General features: G+C 33.0%; 2 protein-coding genes across 4 annotated transcripts; one reads left to right on the top strand and one right to left on the bottom strand.

The window, feature by feature from the left end:
- LOC130662739 (protein PTCD3 homolog, mitochondrial-like) lies at nucleotides 1-26221 on the top strand. Of its 3 annotated transcripts, none has more exons than XM_057461660.1 (30): nucleotides 1-112; nucleotides 6252-6313; nucleotides 6629-6671; nucleotides 6901-6946; nucleotides 8941-9009; nucleotides 9477-9572; nucleotides 13697-13760; nucleotides 13841-13906; nucleotides 13988-14061; nucleotides 14218-14307; nucleotides 14404-14441; nucleotides 15113-15203; nucleotides 16174-16234; nucleotides 16629-16711; nucleotides 17209-17254; nucleotides 17510-17608; nucleotides 17721-17771; nucleotides 18287-18373; nucleotides 18934-18962; nucleotides 19048-19148; nucleotides 19225-19306; nucleotides 19451-19541; nucleotides 19688-19770; nucleotides 19892-19956; nucleotides 20663-20731; nucleotides 20854-20895; nucleotides 24226-24289; nucleotides 24366-24457; nucleotides 25652-25676; nucleotides 26134-26221. In XM_057461660.1, exons 1-29 carry the CDS (start codon nucleotides 96-98, stop codon nucleotides 25674-25676), a joined length of 1926 nt encoding a protein of 641 aa, XP_057317643.1. In that variant the 5' UTR covers nucleotides 1-95; the 3' UTR covers nucleotides 26134-26221. The 3 variants fall into 3 exon arrangements, with proteins under 3 accessions (XP_057317643.1, XP_057317642.1, XP_057317644.1); XM_057461659.1 differs by lacking the exon at nucleotides 1-112 and adding an exon at nucleotides 166-313; XM_057461661.1 differs by lacking the exons at nucleotides 1-112; nucleotides 14218-14307 and adding an exon at nucleotides 166-313.
- On the bottom strand, nucleotides 21481-23762 carry LOC130662740 (astacin-like metalloprotease toxin 5). The gene is made up of 5 exons (XM_057461662.1): nucleotides 23542-23762; nucleotides 23294-23467; nucleotides 22894-23047; nucleotides 22101-22276; nucleotides 21481-21746 (listed from the first exon to the last, which is right to left on the bottom strand). The coding sequence occupies exons 1-5, from the start codon at nucleotides 23630-23632 to the stop codon at nucleotides 21520-21522; spliced, it is 822 nt and encodes a 273-aa protein (XP_057317645.1). The 5' UTR covers nucleotides 23633-23762; the 3' UTR covers nucleotides 21481-21519.
- Nucleotides 26222-26255: the final 34 nt, after the last annotated feature.

Raw genomic sequence — 26255 nt, 5'->3', positions numbered from 1 at the left:
TTCTACTTGGCGTCTTATAAAGGGTGATTAGGAAAGGTACTAACTGACGAACAGAGGAAAAGACTGCTCCTAACCAGCATCTGGCTAGCTACAAAATGTCTCGCACAAAAAGGTAAACAACTACCATAGTTTGCAACTACGTACAGGTCAGTTTATTGTACATATATGGAAAGGTTAGTTGTAGTTACGGACTGGAATATACCTGCATGTAGGCTATACCATGTGTTTCAAAAAACAAGATGGCAGCTGTATGTGGTGAATTATGTAGCTGCAGAAACTTGAGGCATTTTCAACAAACAGGATCCATAGCAAGGTAAGCTTTAACGAGCCTAAATTTAGACAAATTTCCTCTAAAGATACTTTTCATTAGCATAGCTATCTAGCTTTCTTTTGTAAATTGGAAGCATTTGCAAAGTTTTTATTTTTACTTTTAAAAGAGTTTGCGTGAACATTTTGAAACTATGTAGCTACTGCTTGTTATTCCACGCCGTATCATGCCTGCCATAAAAAAAGAGCAGCACTTTCTATGAGTCATGTATATATATATATATATATATATATATATGAATTTCACAGCAGTGCAACTAAAAAATCAGTTTTTTTAGTTAGGGTTAGGGTTAAAGGTTATGACACTACTTTCTGCGTGACACTTTTGTGTAGGTAAAAAAGCAGGAATCACGCAGGGTAAAATGGTTCTAATTCTTCTTAAAAAATTTCACATATGTCTTTTTTGGATGGATTTCTTTAATTATTGTGGGTCTGTTGTTTATATTTTCTGCCAACAGAAATTTTTGCGCATATGCAAAATAACTGCAAACTTTTTAATTTTTGTAAACATTGGCAAGTCATCTATAGCTAGGCTTGTTCTGCCCAGGTTATGTACGGCAGCTTGTCCTGTTTATAAGCAGGGCAGAAAATATATATTCGGGGCAACATAATCAGCTTATGTACGCCACTTATATTATTTGGCACTCGTGTACCACAGTTAAAAATATTATTTGGCACTTATAGAAACAACATAATCGGGTCAGGCTGATGGCAAAGTTGTTATTGTTCTCAAAATGAATTGTGTGGTAAATACAGTTTGGGATTCGCAAGTTTAATAACTTTTAACCAAACTTAATTGCCGCAAAACAAATAATTTACAGTACTGGAATCAGGACACCTGATATCGTGAGTGCATATCATGCGCGACACAGGCCATCTGCGATCCAATCGTGGCCATCGGGATAGAAAACATGTTAGCAAAGAACTTCGCGATAGTCCCAATGTATAAACGATGCTATCACGATCGTCATCATTAATCCTGATTGTCGCAATGGATAGTTTTTTTTCGGGCCAAGTCGATAATAGCTTATGGTCGTTGAAATAAAAATAATTTTATGGAGAAAGAGAAATAATAAAAAAATAACAACGGAGGAGGGTCTTATGACAAGCATAACGCACACAATTAATATTTTTTAGTTATGACGAAAAAATAATAATGATTTGTCTCACTAAATAAATGTAACTAGCACTCAAGCTGAAAAGATAAAAATACTTGCATGCTCAAAAACATGTTTTTAAAGTTATGCAGCAAGAATTTTTCCTATGTTTTTTTTAAGTTACACAGTAAGAATTAGTCTTGTGCTGTTTTGAAAGCTATACAGAATACACTTGTGTTGTTTTGAAAGTTATACAGCAGGTTATACTAGACAGTGCTTAAAATAACGGCCGGTCAACGGTCACTGACCGCCGAATTTTGTTAATTGACCGTCAGGATCACGTTACGAGTGGTCAGACTGACCGGCTATCGATTCCTTGCTTCGCAAAAAAAATTATTTATCTACTATTAAGAATAGATAATAATCTAAATATCTTGCTTCACATTTATTTACCATTGATTCATACACATTTTTTCATATAGACAATGGAGCAGCGTTTTCAATCACGCACCAAAAACACTTTAGTCGCTTCAATAATGTGCACCTGGAATGTCTGTAATGTTTGTATAAAGTAATTATTTACTATACTAAAAATCAAAGAAAAAAATGACTTAAAGTTTGGAATTTGAATGAAAAACATGCGCGTTTAAAAATGAATTATTTTTAGAAATTGAATACGTTGCATTGCATAATAACACCTGTTGTTCTTTTTGAATGTTACTGGCCTTTTCTGTTTCAAGATGAATTCATTAGGTTGTATATCGCAGAAGTCGCCGGTGGCATGCTTCGAAAATGCTTGTCACAGGCACAGCTTAACATAAAGCAAAACGGTACAGAAGAATTAAGTGTTAGAGTCTTCGCAGAACATCTCTTCTCACAAAACCGAGGGCAGGGCTGACTTATTGCCTGCTGTGTCGTGTGGGAGACAGAACTTCTGGACTTCTTTTTAATATGATATACATTTTTTTTCGATTATTATTACTAAACATATTTGATTTTTTAAACTTTATTTAACTTGCAGGGGTGCGCACTCTTCTCGCAGTATTCTCTGTGACGATGAAGGTCGGACTGACTTGTGGCATGGTTCCAAATGGTCTTCCGTCTTTCGTTCAAGTCTCAGTGTAATGCACCAGCCGAGCATAAGAGTGTCAGCATGAAGGAAAGGGGCCGACTTTAATGTTCTCTATACCTTACGTTCTTCATAAAAACACCAACCGTTTTTGATGGTTGCATTCATTCAAATTTCACAACAAAATAACACCAACAATTTTTTTGCCGACGCAACTGCGGTATCTTCGTGTTTTACACCGGCAGTGCCGAATGCGACACTAACATGTGCAACCTAGTTCCCAGGCAACTTTTTGAGTTGTATTTCATTAGGGAGGCATAAAAATAATTTAAAACATCAAAGTGGAATAAATATCAAATTTCGTGATTAAAACCGTTTCCCAAGGAATCACATATATTTTTGACCGCCGAAAATTCAATTTGACCGGCCATTTTGGATCTCTGACGGTCAGTATGACCGGCAGTGATCAAATATTTATTTTAAGCGCTGCTAGAGTTGTTTTGAAATTTATACAGCAAGTTATTCTTCTCCCACTTAAAATAAATAATGAAAAAAACAAAAGTTATTTTAATAAAAAAGTTTAGTGTTCTTTTAATGTTTTTTGTGCAGTCTTATATCAAATTTAAGTGCAAAATCTTTTTACGGGCTATAGCTTAGTTAACAGTATTTAAAGTCTTTCACGGCATTACAATTATATTTATTTAAAACTCATAACGGAGGAGGGTGTTACAACAAACGTGTACCTTGTTTTTATTATTGTTCCTTAATGGTATCGACTAAAAGTCTTGCAGTATTAGAAAAAACCAAAAAACAATTATTTATATTTAATGGCGTTATTCTCTCATAACACTAATTAAGTGATTATTATAATGTTTAAAGATGTATATATCATGACGATTGCAATGTGGATCGCGAAAATCATGATGCATCTTAAAAGTCAACCCCAATATGGATTGCAACTTTCCACTGCTTAAAAGTTTTATTATTGTGATAGCACCGCAAGTTGTGCGCGACACACATGAGACGCGGTCCATGATGTTAGGTGGCCTTATTCCAGTACTGACCATAATGACCATCCCCAGAATTTAATTCCTGCGAAAAATAAAAATGATATCACCCATCCGCAAAATCTAGTTCCGTGAAATTTAGTTACTTCAAAATATATGGTGAAATGTACTCACAAGAGGAGTTTAGACTAAGAATTATGTTGTGACTTTTTTTTGCTAGTTTTCAATAGTGTTTTATCCTGCTGAGAAAAATCATGTCGAGACTTTTTTCTTTCACCATGCCTAGTCAATGTTTCATTCAGAAAAGTTCGAAGAAAATGCCAATCACAGCCTGCCTGGCCAGCCATTATATTAGCGTTCATATTCCGGTCACCACAATCACTATCAGGGCAAAAAAACATAATCAGGCCATGCGTACATAAACCGTCTGTCCAGTTTATAAACAGGCTATTTTTGCATTCTGGGCAGAACAGGCTAGCTATAGCTATATAGCTACTTATTGTGGATAATGAAGGTACATTTTCATTTCAAAATCTCAGTTCATGTGCTGCAATTTTGTGGTTCAATTTAAATCTGCTATGACAAACAATTTATTGCAAGTGAAATTTTTTTGTATGTGCAATTTTTACAGGTTGTTTTTATCAAAATTCTTTTTCAAGCAAAGTTTAAAATTGAGAAAAAACAAAAAAGAAATAAGCACAGAAAGTGATTATACTACTACACTACTACTACTGGTATTCCTGTAGTCTAGAATTTAGATCCCTAGTTAACTTTAAATGTAATATATGAAAAAAGAATCGCGGCAGAATATGTATGTCATAACACCCTTCATACTTGGAGTGGCGCTGCAAAGTTTTTATTGCAGGGTTCGGGATTTTATAAGGGTGCTGATTTCTAACACATTAAAACAAGCAATCAATGACATGCCAAAAAACATTTAGGTGCTCTGTTTTTTTGATTTACAGTCACAAGATTATAAAATCATGGGTCATATGGGTTTAGCCTGGAAGAAGATAATGGTTTGGCTAAGAGTGATTTCAGATGGGAAGAAAACATGGCGAAAGGTGTACACAAAACGAAAGTGAAACTCCTTTTGTAAAAAATAAAAAATAAATGAAATGAAATGAAGAAATCAGGTGTATATTCAGTGAAAGTGAAAGGTGCTCAATGGCCGAGAAGGTTGAATTCACTGTAGCAAGATTTCTCAAAGCAGCTGTTTCAGAAAAATTTAAATTTGTTTTTGCAGCTACCTAACTAGCTTTTTTTCTAGGTACCAGGTGAAAAAAGAATTTTAAGGTGGCAATAACTGTTTCTAACTGTTCTTAGGCGATTCCAATTTAATTAGTTGCTCTACGGGCGAAGTTGATAGTACTTACGGTCGGTCAGTTAGCAAAATAAATGCGCTGTTTCAAAAGTTATGCAGCTTCTCCTACTTAAAATAATACTACTAAAATAATACTACTTCTTCTACTTAGAATAATAAAACAAACAATTTTAGTGTTCTTTTATTTTTTTTTGCGCAGTTTTATAGGAAAATCTAAATTTAAGTGCAAATTCTTTTTCGGACTATGGTTGTTTAGTTGAGAATATTTAAAGTCTTTCGCAGCGTTAAAATCATTTTTTTTTAAATTCATAACGGAGGAGGGTGTTACAACAAGCGTATTCTATCTTGTTTTAATTATTTTTCCTAAATGGTATTTGCTGTATTTCAGTTTAGCTAGCGTGATTTTAAACATATTAATCATAACGATGGAGGGTGTTACGGCAATAATCTGTGTTGTTTTTCACTTGTATATTATAACTACTTTAGCGAAAGTAGCTAATTTTTGTTATAAATCACATAATAATTTAAACTTCTGTTTAACCACGTAAGTATTTTTGTGATTACAAAATTAGCGCACTATGCATTTTAGTTTTATCGCAACAAATTACCATGAACAAAGAATAAACTTCCAGTGGCCTTACCAATGGTCCTGTGGTCTGTGGTCCTAAAGCAACGTTATTGATTTACCTTGTTTACTATAATTGTAGATGGACATTCAACCAACAAAAAATAACATCATTGATATCTTCTATGCTCATTATATTTTCACGAGATGGGATGAGAAAATGTTGTTGTTTTCATGTTTTTTTCTTTAAAACTTTTTTGCTTGATATTTTTTTTTTGTTTTCATGAAAGTTAGGGTCGGTCAGAGCCGTACAACAACTAATTAAATTGGAGTCACTTTATAGTTCCCTTTAACTAATTGGTTTATGGATACAAATGTTTTTTACTATATCTTTCATTATAAATATGACCTTAACACAGCTCTGACTGTTTACAGCCTTATGATTTTCATTTTGCTTCTGTTTTAAATGAACTGTTGGTTAATCACAGTTCATTTAATTAAAATAGTGTGTGTAGTTAATTACAGTTTAGTTCCTTTAACATTTGATAACTATTTTATTATAGCTAGTCATACATAAAAGATTTCAGCTACTCACTGTGAGAAGCATGTCATAAGGTGTAGGACACAATAAATTGAACTCATCAAAAGAGTAGTAAGCAAACATGCATATTCGTTTGTATCCATAAAAATCTGTGACTTACTTCACAACTTCAGAATTAAAATTGTCAGGGAGTAAAGCACAATTTATTACCTCATTCAAAGAAATAATGACATTAAAGAATTTTTGAAATTCACTAACAAATTTCACAACAGGTTTCACTAAAATAAATATGTAATTTAAATAAATCAAATTTTACTTTAGACTTTCAAGATCAATATTTTCTTCAAAAAATGTTTCGTTGCAAGCAAAAGAAGCAAACACAGGTACTTTTTTATATCAACTTAAAGTATTCACATTTTTCTTTTATCAGCAACTCCTTTTTTATTTTAACCACAGTTGATAGGGGAAATTTTGTTCTCAGCCTCAAAGTTACCAGTGTTGCTAAATTTCAGCTTGACATATTTTTAATGTTATTAATATTTGGAATAAGAACTATTTTATAGGTTGTGTGTTAAATTATGCAAAACTTTGGTTGCATAACTTTCCAATTTTTCAGCCTGGTTTGTTTATGAGCAGCACTAAGCGGTTTTGACAACCATCTGAATCTTAGTCCACTTAAAATCTTAGTATGTATTTAGAAGCTGAAAGAACACAGACATATGTTTATGGAAGAAAGAAAAGGTATGCATTTAACAGATATAGACTTGACACTCACAAACTAATCATAACAAAACAAGGACTACTTTATCTGGCTTCCCTTGTAGGAATATCTCTTAAAACCAACACAAGCACAGTCTTGTAAAACAAATAGCGCAAGAGATGTTGTCACAACAAATGTTACAAAGATAGCATAGTTGGACATGTACCAAAGGATATGTATAAAGTATAAATGGGCTTTTTGTAATTTTAGGGACAGGTTAACAGTCTTAAAAGCACTTTCTTCTACTGTTGGACAGGTAACTATAATACTTAAATCAAAGACTTTAAATGTCCTAAAATATTCAAGTGAGAATATATTTTATATGCTGTTTTGATATTAAAATATCCTTAAATTTCACAAAATACTATTTTTGATTTTTTATGTTCAAATTTTTGATCTGATAAAAAAGTGTTCAAACATATCCCTAACAAAAATAACTTTCTTTATTATCAAGAGGTATTATATTGACATTAATTGTAAGTAAAAGTAACAATAAAAACTAGAGAAAAATCATCCTGTGATTCTGTCATTCTTTTAAAAATTAAAAAATCTTTACATTGTTGTGCAATTGTGTGATCTTTTAAAATAAGTCTGAATTAAGGCGTGAGTATACAAAAAAGGTGTGATATTTTAAAATGTTTTTAATTCACCATTTTGATATATTAATGTATATGTTTTAGAAAGCCTATGTGATTATATATAATGGTATAAAAATTATTAAAAAAAAATAAATTTGAAGGTTTAATAGACACATAAAAAATGGCCCCTCTCCTACAAATGCGATCTCTTTACAAAGCTACTAATTTCTCAAGTTTGCTGTTTGATTTTTTGTGATCACAAGACATTGATCTAAAAACACTTTTTAATTTTTTCTTAATGTTTTTTACTTTTGGAGTTATTTAGTATTAAAAAATTTTAACCTCTAATTGTCAGAAAACTCATCATAACTCGCGTTCTACTTATTCTCAAGAAATAAAAAAAGCGTTTTTAGATCGAACATTTCTCTCCACGCTAAGCGTGCTCTCCACCCCACATCCTTTATAGTTTTATAAAAGAGATTTAAAACGTAAGTGATACTCTCTTAAAAATTTAACACAGTGAAAAAGAGCTTTCGAATTTCTTACAGAAATCTTATACTTCTGAATAATAATTGATCACTATGGTAACGACTATTTGTTAACAGGTTTTTTTCACATCTTTTGTTAATGCTTCAGGTGTTTGCTTTTACACAGTTGAGTATGGGTAAAACAAAAACTAACTCTAGAAACAAAAATCTTTTCGACTAGTGCCAGCTTGGCGATCGGCAGCAGAAACCGTTTGCTTTAATCTTCTTTTAGCTGGCGAGTCAAATATTTGTGTTTTGGATTTTCTTCATTTTTTTGATGACATAAAAGCTTTATGACGATAGGACATTTTTTATTCGCCGTTAACTTATAAACTGGTTTTGCCATGTTTTTCACAGTAAATTATATTCAACTTCTGAAGACAAAAAAGAAAAAAAAAATCCTTATGGGAAATGGAGAAAAACTTCAAAAGAATCTTTTAAGTACATATCATTTTCCTCTTTGAGTCCGCTATCATTTACAACCTTGAACATAATTGAGTAGTAAAACTTAATACCCAAGATGATTACGTGTGAACAAATATTTTTATCGCATAACAAAAAAGTAATTTATGAAAAAAAAATTTGGGGGGGGGGGATAATAAGCTATCTTGAATACATTTTTTTTTAAATATTTTTGCACACTTTAAAACCCAGATCTTTTTCTATCTAATGGCTGAAAAACATTTTTTTTTAAAAAAAACATTTTTTTCGTATACTCACGCCATAAACATAAACGATATGACAGTGCACTTACTCAAATAATTTTTTTGGCAAGATTTGTTACTCTATTAACACTCAGTTGATTTTTAAATTTGGTTTAATCATTATTGTTCCATTTTTAACAGTAATTTGACACAATGAACTAAAGAAGTATTTAAAATTACCAATCAAAGTTTTATTTTTTTAACCTACTCTATGCCATTTTTAATTCAGAAATAAATAATCCCATTTTAGCAATCGTCAAGAATAATATCAACACAAGTTCCAAAACAAGATTAATAGAATGCATCATATTTTCTTGTTATTTTTTTAAAGTGTGAAAGTTTTGTAACCGTTTATTTTTTTAAGCTATTCTGAGGCATATCTCATATCTCTAAATACAGGGAAGACATTTTAAACCCTATCAAATAAATAATCTCTTATAGGTTCCAAATAAACCAGATTATCGCTTTTTTGATGATGTCATACTTAATCCACGTTCGCTTATGAAACAGGTTTGTACTGACTTTTTTAAAAGGCAATTTGAATTTGTTGATGATATCAATTAAATTTTCTACCCAATTTTCTCTTGCATAGCATAGGTTAACCTGTAGGTGAGATAAACATTTTACAATAGTCTTTATTCAAGTACCTATGCATTATTAAATCATTGATTTTTTTACATATACAATTTCTGTATTTACTTTTGTGTTTATAGTTTTTTGAGATCTCCTTCTTTTACATAGTACTAACTTTTACATAGTGCCAAAAGATGAAAGCAAATAGTAGAAGTCTGTCTGTGTGTGAAATACTCAAAATGTGCCTTGATCCCACTTTTATCTCAAAATTTGATCTAGAACAAACCTTTTTGCAAGTTGAGATATAGTGATCCCATTGCAGGCGCACATAATACAGAAGATCTCCCTTCATCTTACACAAACACTTATTTATTGTTCTTTTTTATGCTAATTTTTTTTTCTAGAGAGAACTGCTGCTTGCAATGGAGTCTGGAACGAAAGCAGCTGAATATGTATTAAAAAAGTATCCTGATTTATTTCCAATGCGACAGCCAGTGCCGGTTTGTTATATAAAACTCTACAGGCTGTTAAATCCGACCTTAGCTATCCCGAATCCATTTGGATTTTTGCAATGACAACTCCGTGAATCCAGCGAATCTAGTTGGATTCTCGTGATTCTTACCTCTCGCGAATCCAATTTAGATTCTCATAAATTCAATATGCGAATCCAATTTTTATAGTTTCTTTCTCTAGTTTTATTATGATATGAAACACAGGCCGAAATTCACCCTCGAGAAATGTGCCATTTTGATATTTTGTGCTTTGAGATTAAAGGGAAAGTACCGAACCCATGTGGGGGAACTATACCTTACGAAAATACCCTTTAAATACGGGTTCCTGGGAGAGACATTCATTTCATTCATTCATTCTCGGCTTAACGTCTGTTTTCCATGCTAGCATGGGTTTGACGGGGTATATTAATGACCCTCTTCCAATCTGATCTAGACTGTGTTAGATCTAAACTCAACTTCTTCTGTATCAAGTCTGTGCTTATAACCTCCTGCCAAGTCTTTCTCGGTCTGCCTCTGGGCTTTGCCCCAGGAACTATCAAGTCTCTACACTTTCTTACCCAATTATCCCCCTCCATCCCCCTGTCAAGTGCCCCAGCCAATTCAATTTCTTATCTGGATAACATCTTTAATTCTACAGATACTTAGCCTGCTTCTTACACATCCACCTAACCATTCTCATATCATTCCTATCTAAACGGTCAAGATCTTCCTGCTTCACTGCCCATGTCTCACTACCGTACAACATAACACTTCTTACACAGGCCTCACACAACCTACCTTTTAACTCAATTGACAAGACTCTGCTAGTCAACAAAGGAAGTAACTCTCTGAAGTTTTTCCAAGCAGAACCTATCCTGCAAGTAACACTTCTTCCAACACCCCCTTCACTGCCCAACATATCACCTAAGTAACAGAAGTTCTCAGCTATCTCTAATGAGCCACTGTTGTACATCATTGAAGCTGGAAATACTTCATTCTCTATAATCTCACCTTTGCAACGCTTACATACAAACTGAATGTCAGCTCTTAACCTACCACCAATACTACTGCACTTCTTACCCAATGCTTGCAAGTCTGACAAAAAATTGAGTTACTACCAACCCCTTTTCTGCAAACTCCACAAGACCACTTTACAACTACAAGGTCACACTTGGCTGCAATGCTACTAATCATGACTTTAGACTTTGCTGTGTTCACCCTTAGCCCTTTCTCTTCTAGTCCTTTCTTCCACTTCTCAAACTTTTTAACTAATTCTTCCATCGACTCTGCTATGAGAACCAAATCATCTGCATGCAATAACTCCCATGGACAACCTGTTCTGAACTCCATCGACAGCGCTTCTAAGACTAGAACAAACAACAAAGGACTAAGTACAGAACCCTGATGTACACCAACATTTACACTAAATTCATCACTAAGTGAATTGTTAGTCCTGACACGACTTCTAGCATTGCTGTACATGGACTGTACCATCGTAACTACCCACTCATCCACACCTAATTTTCTCATAGCCCACCAAATAACTTTATGTGGCACTCTATCAAAAGCTTTCTCTAAATCTGCAAAGGCAAAATAGAGATTTTTTCTCTTTCCTAAATACTTTTCCTGAAGCTGTCTGAGTAAAAATATTGCATCTGTAGTGCCACGCCCTGGAACAAAACCAAATTGCATCTTATCTATATCAATTCTTTCTTAAGTAACTTATCAATCACTCTTTCAATAACTTTCATTACTTGATCAACCAACTTCAAACTTATATATAATTACCTCTTTCTAATGCATCACCCTTGCCCTTGAAACTATTCACTATTACACTCGACTGCCACTCACTCGGAATAGCACCATCCTTTATAATCTGATTAGCAAGACTTGTAATAAGCTCAACTCCAATATATCCAGATGCTTTTACCATTTACCATCTACCTGATACTCCTCCAGCCTTGATAATCTTCAATTTGCTAATAGCCTCCACTACCCATTCGGTCTTGATCTGCATAGCTGGCCCTTCTACAACATCATCATCAGACAAATTATCCTCATTCCAATCAAACTCACTGTGAAGCAACCTCTGATAATAATTCTTCCAAGCTACCCTTTTCTCCTCCTCTGTGATAGCCAAGATACCTTCATCATTACTATACACTTCTCACCTACAACATCTTGATTAGTCTTCTTCATTTGCTTTGCTATCTTGAACACATCATTGCGCTGGTCTTCCCTTCTTAACACATCTTTTTCTCTGCTCTTGGTTTTGCCTTATGCACTGCTGTACAAGCTTGACGCTTAGCTTCTAAGTAAATATTTTTTCTACTACCTGACTTCCACTCTTTCCCAAGTTTCCTCTTTTCCTTTATACACTGGTCAACCTCATTATTCCACCATCAGGTCTGTCTATGTCTAGCTGGTCCTTTCGTCCACCCACAGGTATCATCAAAAGCTTCTAGAAGACAATTCTTCAAAGTAGTCCAAGTACTTTCAACATTGTCACTATCACACTGACCATTGTGGGCTAACTGCTGAACTTTTGCACTAAATTGTCTTGCTGCAATCTCTTCCTTCGGCTTCCAGACTTTACGACGGGGCCTGTACGTTCTCTTAGCTTCTTTAACACTCTTCAAGATAATATCACAAACCAGCAACCTATGCTGGGAAACACACTCTTCCCCTGATATAACTTTCACGTCCTTCACCACTTTCTTGTCTGACTTTCTAATCAGGACGTAATATATCTGTGTCTTACAGCCACCTGACTCATATGTTATCAACCTACTCTGTCTCTTACTGAATGATGTGTTGCAAACCACCATGTCCGTTGCCATTCCAAACTCAAGCAATCTCTCCCCTTCCTTATTTCTGCTCCCAAATACATAGCCTCAATGCACACCTCTATAACCTTCAGATGACTTCCCAACATGACCATTAAAGTCGCCGCCCACCAGTGTCTCCAAACTTTGATGTGACTGCTATCAACTCATCATAAAACTTATCCTTATCTTCCTCACTGAGTCCACACTGTGGATCATAAACTGACAGAAAAGTGACAATCCTATTGCCTATCAAAAACACTATAATACAACTATTAACACGCATAACATCTATTACTTTTCTACCCACTTCTCTGCAACGAATATACTAACTCCTCCATATCCATCACTATTACCAATCTAAAAAAGCTTAAAAAAAGCTATCTTCCACAACTCTTACTGAAGCTCCTTTCCACCTGACTTTCTGAACACAACACATATCAACAGATCTACGTTCTAACATTTCAACTACTTCACCTACTCTACCTCTCAGAGTACCAACATTTACACTAGCCATCCTCAACCTAGTGTTATCTACCTTGTGATGTGATAGCTGGGTAACGGTCTGACGATGCTCACACCTGACATCTGTCCTACTGTGCGCGGCACCTTCACTCCTTAGAGTTCCAGCCCCGTTTACGCAGTTTGTCTGATCAACTATTCTTACGCCCATTAATAAAGAGTTTTGGCATTGTTTTACAGCTGGATGCACTTCCTAGCACCAACTGTTCACAGACCGGACTGGGTGTTGGAGAGACATAGTAAACATATCATCGAGACGAGACGTCATTCATTTAATAAACTTTTAAAAAAGATGATAATAAAAAAAATCGCATACAAAAAAAAACTCATGGGAAGGAAATCACGTTGCTACTCCTGTCCCGATAATTAGGTTCCCGGTGATCTGCGCGCAAGGGCTTGATGCTTGATGATCAGTAACCGTTCTGTAAAGTATTCAACTTCAATAAAGGGAAAAATAAAATGGTAACCATCAGCAGCGAATGGTGGACCTTGGCAGCAAAAGGAAGTGTTTTTTCGTAGATTCACCAATATTGGAAGAGTAGAAATATGGTGACTAATGTTATTAATTGTGCTAATGTGATTGGATTCGCGGTATCAGTGGTCAACATAGGGTCGACACGTGAATGAGATTCGCAGATTCACGTCGGATTTGACAGCCTGCTCCAGTTCTTTTTTGTATATATATTTCTTACAATAATGTACTGAGATGTAAGCTCCTTTCTCTTGAATTTATTTACCCTAAATTTTATCCCATATCAATATCTTTTCTTACATATTCTTTTTCAGGTCTGGCCAAAAGAAAGTGTATTGATTGTTGACGATATGGAAGAAACTGTTGACAACCTTCAATGTAAAAAATGTCAAATATAATTCTGTTAATGGCGCGATTTTTTGATTGATATATCCATATATATTTATACTTTATTTTAGTGCTTATGACAAATGGTGACAACATTCCAAAAGTTATCAATCTCTATGAAAAGCTAAAACAGAAAGGTAAAACGATACATTCTGATAGGTTTGTTAAATTATTTTTTGACATGTGTTTAAGTTGAAATTTATAACTTTTTTTTTCAGAATTATTGTCAATTGATATACACAACGATGTTCTGGATTTTGTCAGCTTCCACACAGTTGCAGGATCACCAATGGTAATTATAATTTGCGATTGGAACTGAAGCTGCTCTGTTATAAACATCTGTAATTTACTCAAACAGGGTTTTCTCTACTTTTCACTATAGAATGTATGCTATTTAAGATTTTTGCAATTTTTTTTTTTGTTCTATTCTAACTTTGTGTATGTGCAGGAACAAGATGAAAAAGCTTCTACAATGTCATCATCTTCTTCCTCTTCTTCTTCCTCTTCCTCAGAAGAAGAAGCACATGCAACAATCCAGGTTAGATGACTACTCAGGGAGGTTTATTCATTAGGAAAAAAACTGAAACCTTAAAAAAAATTATTTACTTTTGGAATTCGATTTGGATTTTTTTAGGAAAGTGAAGAAACTAAATCGGCCAAATCAACTTGGAGGTAATACTGTGTTTGCATTTGAGATGTTTTTTTTTTAATATTAAACCTCAATATCTTTGGATTGATATGATAAATTTTGTCATGCTGTTATATACCTGAGCATTCATGCTTAACAATTCGGTGTACCTTACTTTTTTAGATAACGTTTTCTTTAAATTTATTTACTTACATCATACTCTAATGTTAAATTTTCATATTTTTTTAAAAAAGAGTACCATTTGAAATTTAAGCCTTTAGGACAGATAAAATTGTCCAAACTTTTATTTTACTTTGCGAATGACGTTGTCACCTATATTTTACAATTTTTTTTCTCACCTTTATAATGCAGCATTTTGCTCAGATAAAATTCTCTCACTTTAAAAAATATCGATTTTCTCTTCCACTGTGTGGAATACAAGTTTGTAATACTGAAAAAAATCAAGGCAGGGAAAAAGTCACTTGTCAAGGCAAATGCAACATTAGTTTCGATACCTGCACAAGCAATAAATAGAGAATATGGTAGGAAACTTGTATTTTTGGCAAAATATCCATCGCATCCTGCATTTCCATTTGGAGCTATAAAATAACGGCAAATGAACTCTTTTTCTTCCTTAAGTAGCAAGACGTAGGAAGTATATCAGCACTTTATGAAGTCTTACATCATTTTAAAATATTGTGTTCTCCTCACATAGAATTGATGGTTATGCTGAAAAACTCTTTGCAGAATTAAAAGACCAGTCAAATAGTAGAACATATGAAGTTTTTATTCTCGGCTTAATCAAGGTATGTTTATTTCTGTGAAAACACTATATCAGTGGTGTTTGCCTTTTGTCTTTTTAAAATTAACATACTTTGCACAAATACGACAAATTAAATCAACACTAACATAATACGCCATTCGCCATATTAAATTAGCGCCAAATTGTATTCGTCAATTCTTTAAAATTAAATACAACTTTAATCACTTGTATTTTCAGGATAATGCTGTCAATAAAATAATCGATGATGAACATGATAGACACAGCATGCTAGATTATTCAATTATCAAATAAAGCCTTTTTCCTTACTAGCTAAATAAAATCCATGCCAAATTTAGAAAAATGTTTCATTTGCGATTTTAATATAGGCCACAAAAATCCGATATCGGCCAGTCACAAAAATTAGTCCACTCTAAAGGCTAAAAGACACGGTAAGTTGTAAGAAAAAACTTTAGCTAAAAAGTTACTTTTTAGGTAAAAAGTTTGAAAAATCTCTTTTCACAATGAATATCAAAGAAAGAACACGTATATCTTTCACTGCGGTTATTGCTATTGTAGCAGCAGGGATAATCGTAGGGGAAAAAGCGGATCAGAAAACGGAAAAACAGAGCTGCATAGGTTAAGTCAAGGCTTTTAAAGCGACAAAAAAAATGGTGCCCTCGAAGCACTATTAAATGGTTTTCGAAGAGAAGATTCAACAGAATTTAAAAATTTTCTTTGCATAGATGGGAAAACATTGGACTGGTTGTAATTAGAAACAAAAAAATATGCTCAAATCTTTAGTTTAAATAATAGCTCATTTATCATTCTTTTAATTTTAATAGAAAAAAATTAGCAAAAATTGAAAATTTCTAACTTTTAAAAAACCTTAAAAAAAAAAAGAAAAAAGCGTACATCTTTCCTGTTTACGCATTCAGTTTTCTTATCTTACATTTAAACGGTCCTATAAAACTTAAGCGTCTTCCATTCAAGGTCATCATATTTTCTTTTTCTAGCATGATGAGCAACTCAGAGCATTTCATTTACTTCAAGAGTTTGATAACAACAACATGAAGGGTAATCTTTTATTTCTGTATTTTTATTTATAATTTTAAAGTTTAACTTAAGAACCTTTCTAGATGAAGACAAAATAACAAATTAAAATATTTTTTTTCTCTTTTGAGTTAAAATATGTTTATATATGATAAAAATCTTAAGCGTTTTTAGATATTTAAATACATTTAATACAGAACATCTCAAAGGTTCCTGATAGTTTTATGCTTTTACAACCAAGTATCCACACAAAACAAACCCTTGCTGATTTAATCATTTAGACACATCTTTATATTTTTTCTCTGTCTAACAAAAGAAAAGAAAATTATACCTCTTTGTTTTTTAGGTGAGATTGTTAGACTTTGTTTTAGAAATTATCTTAGAAATTATCTTAGAAATTATCTTGGTTTTTATTTAGGTAGCTTATTTTTCTATAACAGCCTACTTTCACAAGTGTGTAGCGTTAGAGAAGGAGATAAAAATCGATGGGATTTGGTTGAGGTAAGATTTCCTTATTAATGTAACTACTGGCTATCACTTTCACGCTTCCTTATTACTCCTCAAATTCAAAAGGTCTCCCTAATTCTTAAATGTCCTCAATTTTTTTATTAATTTAGTTTTTCTTCTCAAATTTCCTCAAAACAATTTAGATATCTCAATTTGTGGTTGCTATGGCCTGCAAACATTACTTTTTTGTTGTGTTTGTATTTAAAGCAAAGTTTCTTAGTTATCTTTTGTAGGAAAATATTGAGATGCCAGTCTGTGTGTTCCTTCATTTTAACAAGTGCAAATTTTCCTTCTCAAATCTCCTCAATTATGTTAACAAAAGCTCCTCAAATATCACAAAAATCTTCTCAAATTTTGTTTTGAAAAAAGTGTGGGAACCCTGTTACACATCTCTGGAAGTTCTATGTTTTCGGCAGGCATGCCTTAAAATTTTTGTCCTCAGTCTGTTTGATCAGTATGCATCAAAAGTTGACTTATTTCATTACGTACAGGAAATTGTTGCTAGCATGATGAGAAGCAAAGTTACACCCAATGTAGGTAGGTTCCCATCCTTTTAGTTATAATTTATATAATCTTTATTATTCTTGCTGTGTGTCCGTTCGTCTACCCATCTGTGGACCAAAGGGGTAGAAGGGAGTAACAGTGGGAGAATTCCTGGATTTTTATTCTGCAGCATAGTGACTAGTTCGTTAAAAATTATTTTGAACTTGCTTTATCCTTGCTCTATCAAAAAAAACTCGCATAGTTTTTATTATGTTTTTATATTTTATTTTATATTTATTCTTTTTTTAGTGACATACAACGCATTACTTGATGTGGCATTCCAAATGAATGAAAATGCTCATGAGCTTTGTCAGCGTCTACTGCGAGAAATGAAAAAATTGAAAATAGGCATGTTCGAAAAACCTTGTTTTTCTACCTGGCTGTAGTTATCATCTGGAATCATCGGACTGGTATAATTTAAAGAAATTGATAATTAGTTTTTGTTTTGTTTATTTTTCAGCTCCCTCACTTGGAAGTTATTATTATGTACTAGCTGCTGAAAGAAAAAGACGTATGATTTAAAATTTACGCTATTTTTATAATACAGTGACTTTTATTTATGCAGTCATTTATATGTCCCTCAAGCTCTAGTGTCTCATCCTCTTCTGCAACAAGTGTGTTTTTACACATTATGGTGAATAGTTGTTTTAAAAGGGACATGTGCCTAAACTCTTTTTAAAAAACTCCAAAATTGATGGTAAGAAATTGCTGCAAACTTTTTTATTTTTAAAAGAACCTTTATTTTCACCTGTTTGATTTATAAGGTGTAGTTATGATTAATCATCTAATTTAAGTTAAAGGCAGAGTTTCATTTTTTTCGATCACTGTAGGTAAAATTTTGAGCAGATATTTTATAATTTTTCACAGATTTAATCAATGTTGTATCCTTGTTAGGGTGTGGTTGAAACATCGTAAACTGCAAAATGAAAGTGATTCTTGGTTAAAAGATGCCACTACCAAAATAGAAACACGAGATAAACCTTTAATTTTTCTTCCTCACCACTATAAAATCATATTTTGTTTTAGCTCGTCAAGATATTAAAGTTCTTGTGGAAACTGTAAGGGATGTCAAAAAGGGATGTGCTGAATTTGCCATGCAACATCCTGCAGATAGTAAGTCACCTGATCCTAAATTACTACTACCATCAAGAGGACGTTTCACCCAGGCTCACGCAAAAGGCTGCGTCACAAACATACATCTTTCTATTCGTCAAAGTATAAGAGATTAGTTAGAGTATTTATTATATATTATTTTTATTTCCTCCAGGGTTTAAATTTCGCAAAGATAATTTTTCTAATACTGAAAAAAACTGATTAACCGTCTTCGGCGCTTATTTAATTTTTGAACTAGTACATTGGGCGTTTATATCGAGCTGATGATTACTTGGTCACTGGGAGCTTGTTGGAAATTTTAAGAATTGAAATACTGAGAATCATTAATAATAAATCAAGGATAAAATTAAAGAACGCAAAACGAAGGTCATTAGTGTCTAACTTTTTTCCCTTCCACATTCTACAATGCAATTTTGATTTAAAAATGAAAATAAAAAATTATTGTAAAAGTTTCCATATGTCAATAAATTATACAGGCGCTTACCCAAACTAGGCGCCCAATTAATGCATTTATACTAATATAAGACAGAAGTAAAAATGCAATTATTTCTTTATTCTAGTATTATTCTTCAACATTGCTATGGATTTGGTAGGAAGAGTTTTTCTGCCCTTGTAATCATAATTTACCAAGGTTCTGACCAGTTTACTAACCAAGTTATGTTTCCCTGTTACAGGCGAGGTACAAGAGGAGTGGAAGCATAGCGAGAGATTTGCTAGACATTGTTGTAAATAATGGATTACAATATTTGTTAGGGTCTAAAAACAGTAGCTTCTTGTAAGTGACATGTTACTCTGTATTTTCTTTCATTTTTCAGTTCATATTGAGAAGGTTTAACATTTTTTTGTTTTAGTGGCAATTACATTTGTGCGATAGCACGAACTGCTCCCGATCTTGACACTATAATTGAAGAATACGAGAAAATAATTCCGAAGGTATCCACGACTTTTTTATTTTTATTTCGGTGTTTTTATATATGGTGATAGTAAGTCGAAAAAGCAAAGAAAGAAATCATTTTAGCAGAATATTTTATTTTTCTGGTAGAAAGCATAAACTAGCTTTGTTATCCTTTTTTTTAGTATTTTATCCCAAGAGATTGGGTTTTCCAGCAATTACTTTTAGCGCTACGTAACCATAAGAACGCAAAATATGTTCCAAAGTTATACACAGGTATTGTTGTGTGTTTACTTTTAAATTATCAAATATGTACCTTCATCGAGATTTTGTTATTACACTTGTTTTACTAATCTATGTCACTGCTGGTAAAAAGAAAAACAACTGGCAAGTAACGTTTTTTTTCTATTTTGGTTATTTAGACATGGTTTCAATGCGAGTACCACTTACGGAAAGAGTAACAAATGCCTTATATGCAGCGTTGGACACTTACGTACCAGAAGAGGTTGGTGTAATTTTGCTTAAGAAACTGATAATGGTTGTGAAATTTTGTTTGTTTAATTGTTTGTTTGTTTATTTGTTGAGTTGTTTGTTTGTTTGTTTTAACGGTTACATTTTCTTAATAGAAAGCTGAAGAGGCCCTACGTGTTGTGAAAGACTCAAGAAAATGGATGGAAGTTTTTCGTGTACCGTAAGTTTTAAACGATGTCACACGCATCTCATTCACATGTCACAACTTCACTAATATGTCCCAAATTAACATGTAAAAACATGCTAAAATTAAAGTTAAAGATATTAGTCACTGAACCAAAATTTGGTCATTGTTGGTCAATGTTTATAGAGACAGCGAAAACACGAATTGCGTTTGCCAATGTCGATTTTTCCTTGTAGGGCAAAATAACTTTATTGACAACTAGAGCCTTTCCAAAAATCACAATTAATTATTAAGACTGCGGGATTAGTTGATGTGATTTTTTTTAGAATTTTGGGCAGCCGTTTTATAATTCTCTTATGAATGTGATTTTTTGGAATATTTGGCAGCCTTTTTATAATTCTCTTATGAAAATTCCATTCAAATCAATGAAATTTTCATTTTGTTGGGAAATTGATTGATTAAAATGGAAATTATGCCTTTAAGTTTCCACAGAAACGAAATGCTCAAATCGATCGACGTTGATCGAAAAAATCGTGAAACAACATAACGGTTGTCACATGGTTAGCATCGTCGTCAAACTTGATGATCAATTTACGAAGTTGGAATTTTAAGATTTTCCTTATTTCACTTAAGACATTTCACATACAGATCGATAAATTTATCCTGAATTTTCCTTAAAAGTATTAAAAGTAAAATGTCTTATGTCTATCTGTCTGTTATTGGTGTGTAAATAATTCCATAGGATGACATCAAACATTTTATCAACAACAATCAAAGTACTTTGTCTCAACAAAAACTATGATGACGCCAGGTAGGATTTGCTTTCTTTTTATTCAATACCATCACCTTGAATGACGAAGAATTTTCTATTTGTTAAAACGCCCAGGAGAACCTTTCTAAATACGAAAGTTGGAACAATGTTATTGTTTTTAGAGAATTAATGGAGGAGTATAAAGAAAGTGAAATTGACATCAGGTAAGATGAAATAATGTTGCAGCTGAACCTTTTTTGTATTATCTACTTATCCTGTGTAAGTACACGTTTTTTGTATCATAAGAAAGCATTACATCTCAAAAAGTTAAAAAGAAATATTAAATTTAGTGGAACGTAAGGAAGTTTTAGGTTTTGCATGCCACATTTGCAATACGGCATCTTAGTATTGAAAAAAAGTGTTTCAACTAGCAAAGTAGACCGTTTTCCAATTGTGAGCCATTATGGATGTACACGAGTAGAGATATGGACCGTACGTTTTCGGTAAGGAAGCATACGAAAAGGAAAAAAAGGAGCTTTTTCGAGTCATTTTATATACTAACTAACTGTATACTGGTATAAGAAAATGAAGGAAAACATACTGGAGTAAGCAATAAAAAACTTTTTTTGTAACAAATCTTTTATTTTTATTTCGATGTAACTTTTTTGCTTTCTTCAAGTTAATGCGAGGTTATAAATATCGGGAAAGTTTAATTGTTGAAGGATACAAAAGAGTTCTCGTTCTATGTCTTTCTCCGGTAGTTCAATTGAAATTTGATTTACGTGCACCTACATCGAAAAGAAGAGTAATTGTATCAGACCATACTGATATTATTCCTAAATAAAAAGTTATTTCACTTTACACCCATAGAATTTATTTATTTGCCACGCATCTTGTACACTGATGTGGTCGCGTTGACCAAACTTTGCTCCATCCACTTTCGCTTTGATCGTCTTCTGAAACGGCAGCTTTCCAAACGCAACAGAACGGTAGTGCATTATGGAGTCATAATCGTATGGGCTGCCAAGACTGTCGATCTGTTTGTGAGAATACTTTTTGAACTGCGGTTTGTATTCTAAAATGAATACAATAAACTCGTTGCATTTTATTAATATTCAATATAAAAAATAATCGTTGGGATTGTTAACAGAAATTAGAATTATTTTGCTCAAATTTGATCAAATGGTAAAGATATGGAGACATCGAAAACGTCACTATTATATTTGTTGTTTTTTCTTTTCTTTTTCTTTTCCTCTTGCCATTTTTCGGAAAATAAAGCGCAAAATTATAAAACTAATTTGAAATGAAAAGTGTAAATACAAAAGCTGACAAAATCGCCAATGCTGTGACAAAAAAACTCGTAAACCTTTGGCGCTTTAACAAAAAATTCAATCAAGTGGTAACAACCGTTAGGAACAGAAATTCTTACTTGTTTTTATGTTGTCCCATAAGATTTCGACATATTGATCTCTATCTGGTCTCGATTGTTCATGATGTAATCCAAGCGCGTGACCAATTTCATGAATAGCTATTCCTTTGTAGAAGCATTCAAAACCTAAGGATAGTTTTTGCTTTCCTCCACTGCGACCAGCGTAGGAGAAACACCTAGTAACGAAAGACAATTTTATCTTTCAAGGGGGGGTAATGAATAAACAAGAGAAATGTAGAACTTTCTGACCCTTACACATTATTTTTTCCTCTTTTTCTTATTTTGCTTCACTTGCTGTCCAGCTGGTAAACTTGGTAGTATTGTTCCAAATAACGTTTTAGGTTATTGAGGTAAAACTTTCTAACAAAAATGCTTTGAATGCTATTTTTTACTTTTTTACCTGTGCTAATGCTTATCTTCTATGTTAATATATTCCATTTAAATACAACAACGTTGTCTTGGTCACACTTACCATTTTATGTACTGTATCCATATATAAGTTTGTCCTTTCCCCTATGCAATCGCTGGCCTTTTCATCTTGTTTAAATACGTTGTTTTCTCAAGACACAAAGGTAATGGTGAAAAGATCTTAATTCTGATGTCCATGCTAAAACTTTTCAGAGCTTAAAGCTAATGCCTTATTATGCCAGCAGTTATAGGTGTTAGTTTTTGTGTAATGGCGTTAATAGGACTGGCAAGTGTATAAGCTTGCACAGTTCAAAATTTGAAAAAATTAATAAGCGTGAAATTGACTGGTATTGATTTGTTAAAAAGGTTGTAGAAAACAACTGACTTTCCATATCCATCATCCACGAAATTCAGATAATCTTTCTCATTGGTTCGTTTAACAAATCGGACACAGGTTTTGCTTTCCCATGCTGCCATGGCTTTCAGTACAGCTTTTTCTGTTGGACCCTTTAATCCAAGTTTATTTAGCGCTTTATTTTCTAAAACGAAATACGTGTGATCATGTTATACTAAAATTTTTTGGAAAAAGGGTAAAAAGGATAAAACCGTTTTATGTGTGTCTTTACAAAGTACAAATAATTTTATGGTCATAAGAGAGAATTTTTCAATCTTGTTTTTACTTGTTCCAGTAGGTACATCAAAGACATTTTGTTTGCCTCTCCTACAACTCGTAACTTATCGGATGCCTGTACTGTGTTGTACAGCAAACAAAGCAAGTCACTCACTTATCTCCGTGATGTTATAAGGCACAACAGCGTTCGGCCACTTTCGATACTTTGAATTCATCAAGCCATACGCATTTTCACTGATAGAATCTACATCACCGCCTTTCATTGCTATCTCGATTTCCGCTCTCGACATGATCATATCTCCCTGGAATAGGTACCCATCATGCGTTCCTTGCAAAGAACAGGTTTATATAAAAAATGTGTGACCACGATCATATTTTAATCAAAGCAATCACTTTACTAACCTTTAATTTTCGGAAAGATGGATTCAAATTTATCAAACGGCTTGCAATACACACAAACAAGAAGGACAGTTAAAGATATGTAACATCTCATATTGGCTTCGACGTGAGTCCTTACGTTTCTGTGTAAGAAATTACAATGGTTTCATGTAGTGGGTATTCACGAATCTCTTCTTAGTAAACACACGTGTCATACTTCGCACAACACTCGACTCAAATTTGCAAAATGCTATCACTTCTCAATACTCTTCTTAAGTGTTTGGACAGATGTGAGAGACGCGCGGATTGGACGAATTGGAGCCCATGTACATAGCTATCGTCGTCTTCAGGATAATTAAATCAGTAAACAACCTGGTTTAACTTTTTAGCACCTTTTTAAGTTCTTTACCTGTTGTTACAATATAATTTACTTGTGAGTAAGTAAAAGGTTATAATGACCACTAGCCAGTCTGCCCTTTTCTTTGCTCGCCTTTGTCTGCCATTTTACTTTTTCTCAAAGGAAATTGCGATTGTCGTAGATAAGGCGCATTGTGTAGTAAAAAAAGTTGTTAATAGTCCCCGAAAAATAGCTAGTTATTTTTTGCTTTACCCTTATATAATTTGCATATTATCTCTAAGTACGATGTATGAGATAAGCAATAATTCAATAATAATATATATAATAACTTTTTTTTGTTCATTCCATAGTTATGGTGCTTTAAAAAATGTTTTGGATTTAAATCTGTTGCAAGAGGACAAGCAAGAAGCACTAGTAAGTAACCCTCCTAGTTACCAGACCTTCCACCAGAGCCTGAGAAGGAGTTGATGTCACTGTTTTCTGAATTTAGAGCACGTTGAAATATATGGCAGATAAAAAAGTTCAATTGAGCAACGAGATGAGAAAGTTGATATCCGATCATGTTTTACTTTCGGATAAAAGGTTTCCTTATGTTTTGTTTTTTTGCTTTTTGTTTTTTGAAAATAGTTTAAATATTTGAATGAAAGCAGGATTATATATAATAATACAGGTAACTCCCGGTAACTCGAACTTTCAAGGGACCGAGGAAAATAGTTCGACTTAACGAATGTTTGAGTTAAACGGCTTTTTTTAACTCGAACTCCCGTTAAGGTGGCAGTAACCTTTTTAAAAATCGGAATTTTTTTATTCACATAATTAGTTACGAAAGATTGTTTTCAGACTATATATTCATTTTTTATGTTATAACACACTTGTCACGATTTTATGGCTAAAATACTATTATCTTTCACCAAAAATATTTAGCCTCAACAATTTCTCTTTAAAATGAAATTCATGAATAATTAATTAATTCTGCCGTATATAGTTAAAGTCTACGTGCTTGCGAAACTGTACAGAAAGAAATGACGTAATTATTAAAGAGAAACGTTAATAACAACAAAGATGGCGCATTATGTAGAAATTTAATACGATCTTCATTATGCTACACTGCACGAGCTTTAACTTTTGATAGCATTTTCGTTTTACTTTAAAATTTTCAGACATGCTTGGTGAACCATGCAGCCATGATACGGTGTGCGAAAATCTTTTTATTCGGAATATTTTTCTTTTAACAGCGTTCGATGCAGCAGGGGATGCTAACAAAGAATCTTTTGAGAAAAAACAAAAGGCTATTGTTAAAAAAATAAGAATGAACAAAAAAAATCCGCACACCGTTTTAACAGGGTTAACCCAAGGTTCATTTAAAACCAGAAGCTGATGAAAAACAACGAGATTTTATTATGTATTAAGGCCTATATTTTTAGGAAATAGTAAAAAAAAGGTATAAATAAAACACTGAGTAAATAATTCAGCTATTTGGACAGCTAAGAAAGGGTAAGTCGAATTTAATCTAAAATGAGGTCATACTTCGACTTACAGCGATTTTTGGTGGAGGACGAAAAATGTGTCAAGTTAACGAATGTTTGAGTTTACGTATATTCGAGTTAACCGGATTTTTTTTATGAGAAAGTAAGACCAAAGAAAATTGTTCGAGATAATGAAAGTTTAAGTTATCCGTTGTTCAAGTTACCGAGAGGTAACTACTGGTTTTTATTTGTGTGCTCAGATTGACTGCTAAATCGCTAGTTCCGTTCTTAGGATGTGTTTTTTTTATAGTGAAAAGATTCTATCGTGGTTTTAGGTATGTCTCTTTCGTACACTTTAAATAGAGTACAAAAATCATAGCAAGCGCACGGCTGTTGATTTGAAACTAAATTTTTGAAACAATTTACCTTTCCTTTCATAAACGTATAAAAATATTTTTAGTGGGAAAATAAAAAATGTTAAAAACCGTCTGCTGTCTCCAAAAATCGCAGTTATTTTTGAATATTCTGTTATCTCTCAGAAACGTAGTCATCTTTGAACCGTCTATCTCATCAGAAACCCAGTCACCTTTGAAAAAAATGCCTTATTTTAATCACCAATTTTAATTTTTTATCAAACAAGAAGATTTGTAAAAATAATTAACAATAGTGGCTATTTCTGAATGTATCAAATTCAAAAATTTCTTCTCGAATTAAATTTTAAAGTTTCGTTCACAATTCTTCTGTTCTTCACTGTGTAATATTTTACACTGTTTTTCACTATTTTCTGTTTAGGGTTGGATCAAATGATCATTTGTTTCGCTCGATAGAAATATTGTAGGCTTTGTTTTCTAAAATACATGGATTTTATATATTTTGCGTACAGACTTGTTTTGTTTTAGTAACTCCTACCTGGA

This window comes from Hydractinia symbiolongicarpus, chromosome 10 (genome assembly GCF_029227915.1).
Source record: "Hydractinia symbiolongicarpus strain clone_291-10 chromosome 10, HSymV2.1, whole genome shotgun sequence".
NCBI classification, from domain to species: Eukaryota; Metazoa; Cnidaria; class Hydrozoa; order Anthoathecata; family Hydractiniidae; genus Hydractinia; species Hydractinia symbiolongicarpus.
Note: the sequence above shows the minus strand (reverse complement) of the source record. Positions and strands in the feature narration are given on the sequence as shown.

Bases quoted from the DNA above. Each gene is read 5' to 3' on its own strand.
- LOC130662740 (XM_057461662.1), bottom strand. From the start codon at position 23,632: ATGAGATGTTACATATCTTTAACTGTCCTTCTTGTTTGTGTGTATTGC. The intron at 23,468-23,541 runs GTTAGTAAAGTG...GTTCTTTGCAAG, and splicing joins CATCTTTCCGAAAATTAAAG to GAACGCATGATGGGTACCTA. The intron at 21,747-22,100 runs GTAAGAATTTCT...TATTCATTTTAG, and splicing joins ATGGGACAACATAAAAACAA to AATACAAACCGCAGTTCAAA.
- LOC130662739 (XM_057461659.1), top strand. From the start codon at position 240: ATGGCAGCTGTATGTGGTGAATTATGTAGCTGCAGAAACTTGAGGCAT. The intron at 6,947-8,940 runs GTAACTATAATA...AATCTCTTATAG, and splicing joins TTTCTTCTACTGTTGGACAG to GTTCCAAATAAACCAGATTA. The intron at 14,308-14,403 runs GTTAGATGACTA...GGATTTTTTTAG, and splicing joins AAGCACATGCAACAATCCAG to GAAAGTGAAGAAACTAAATC.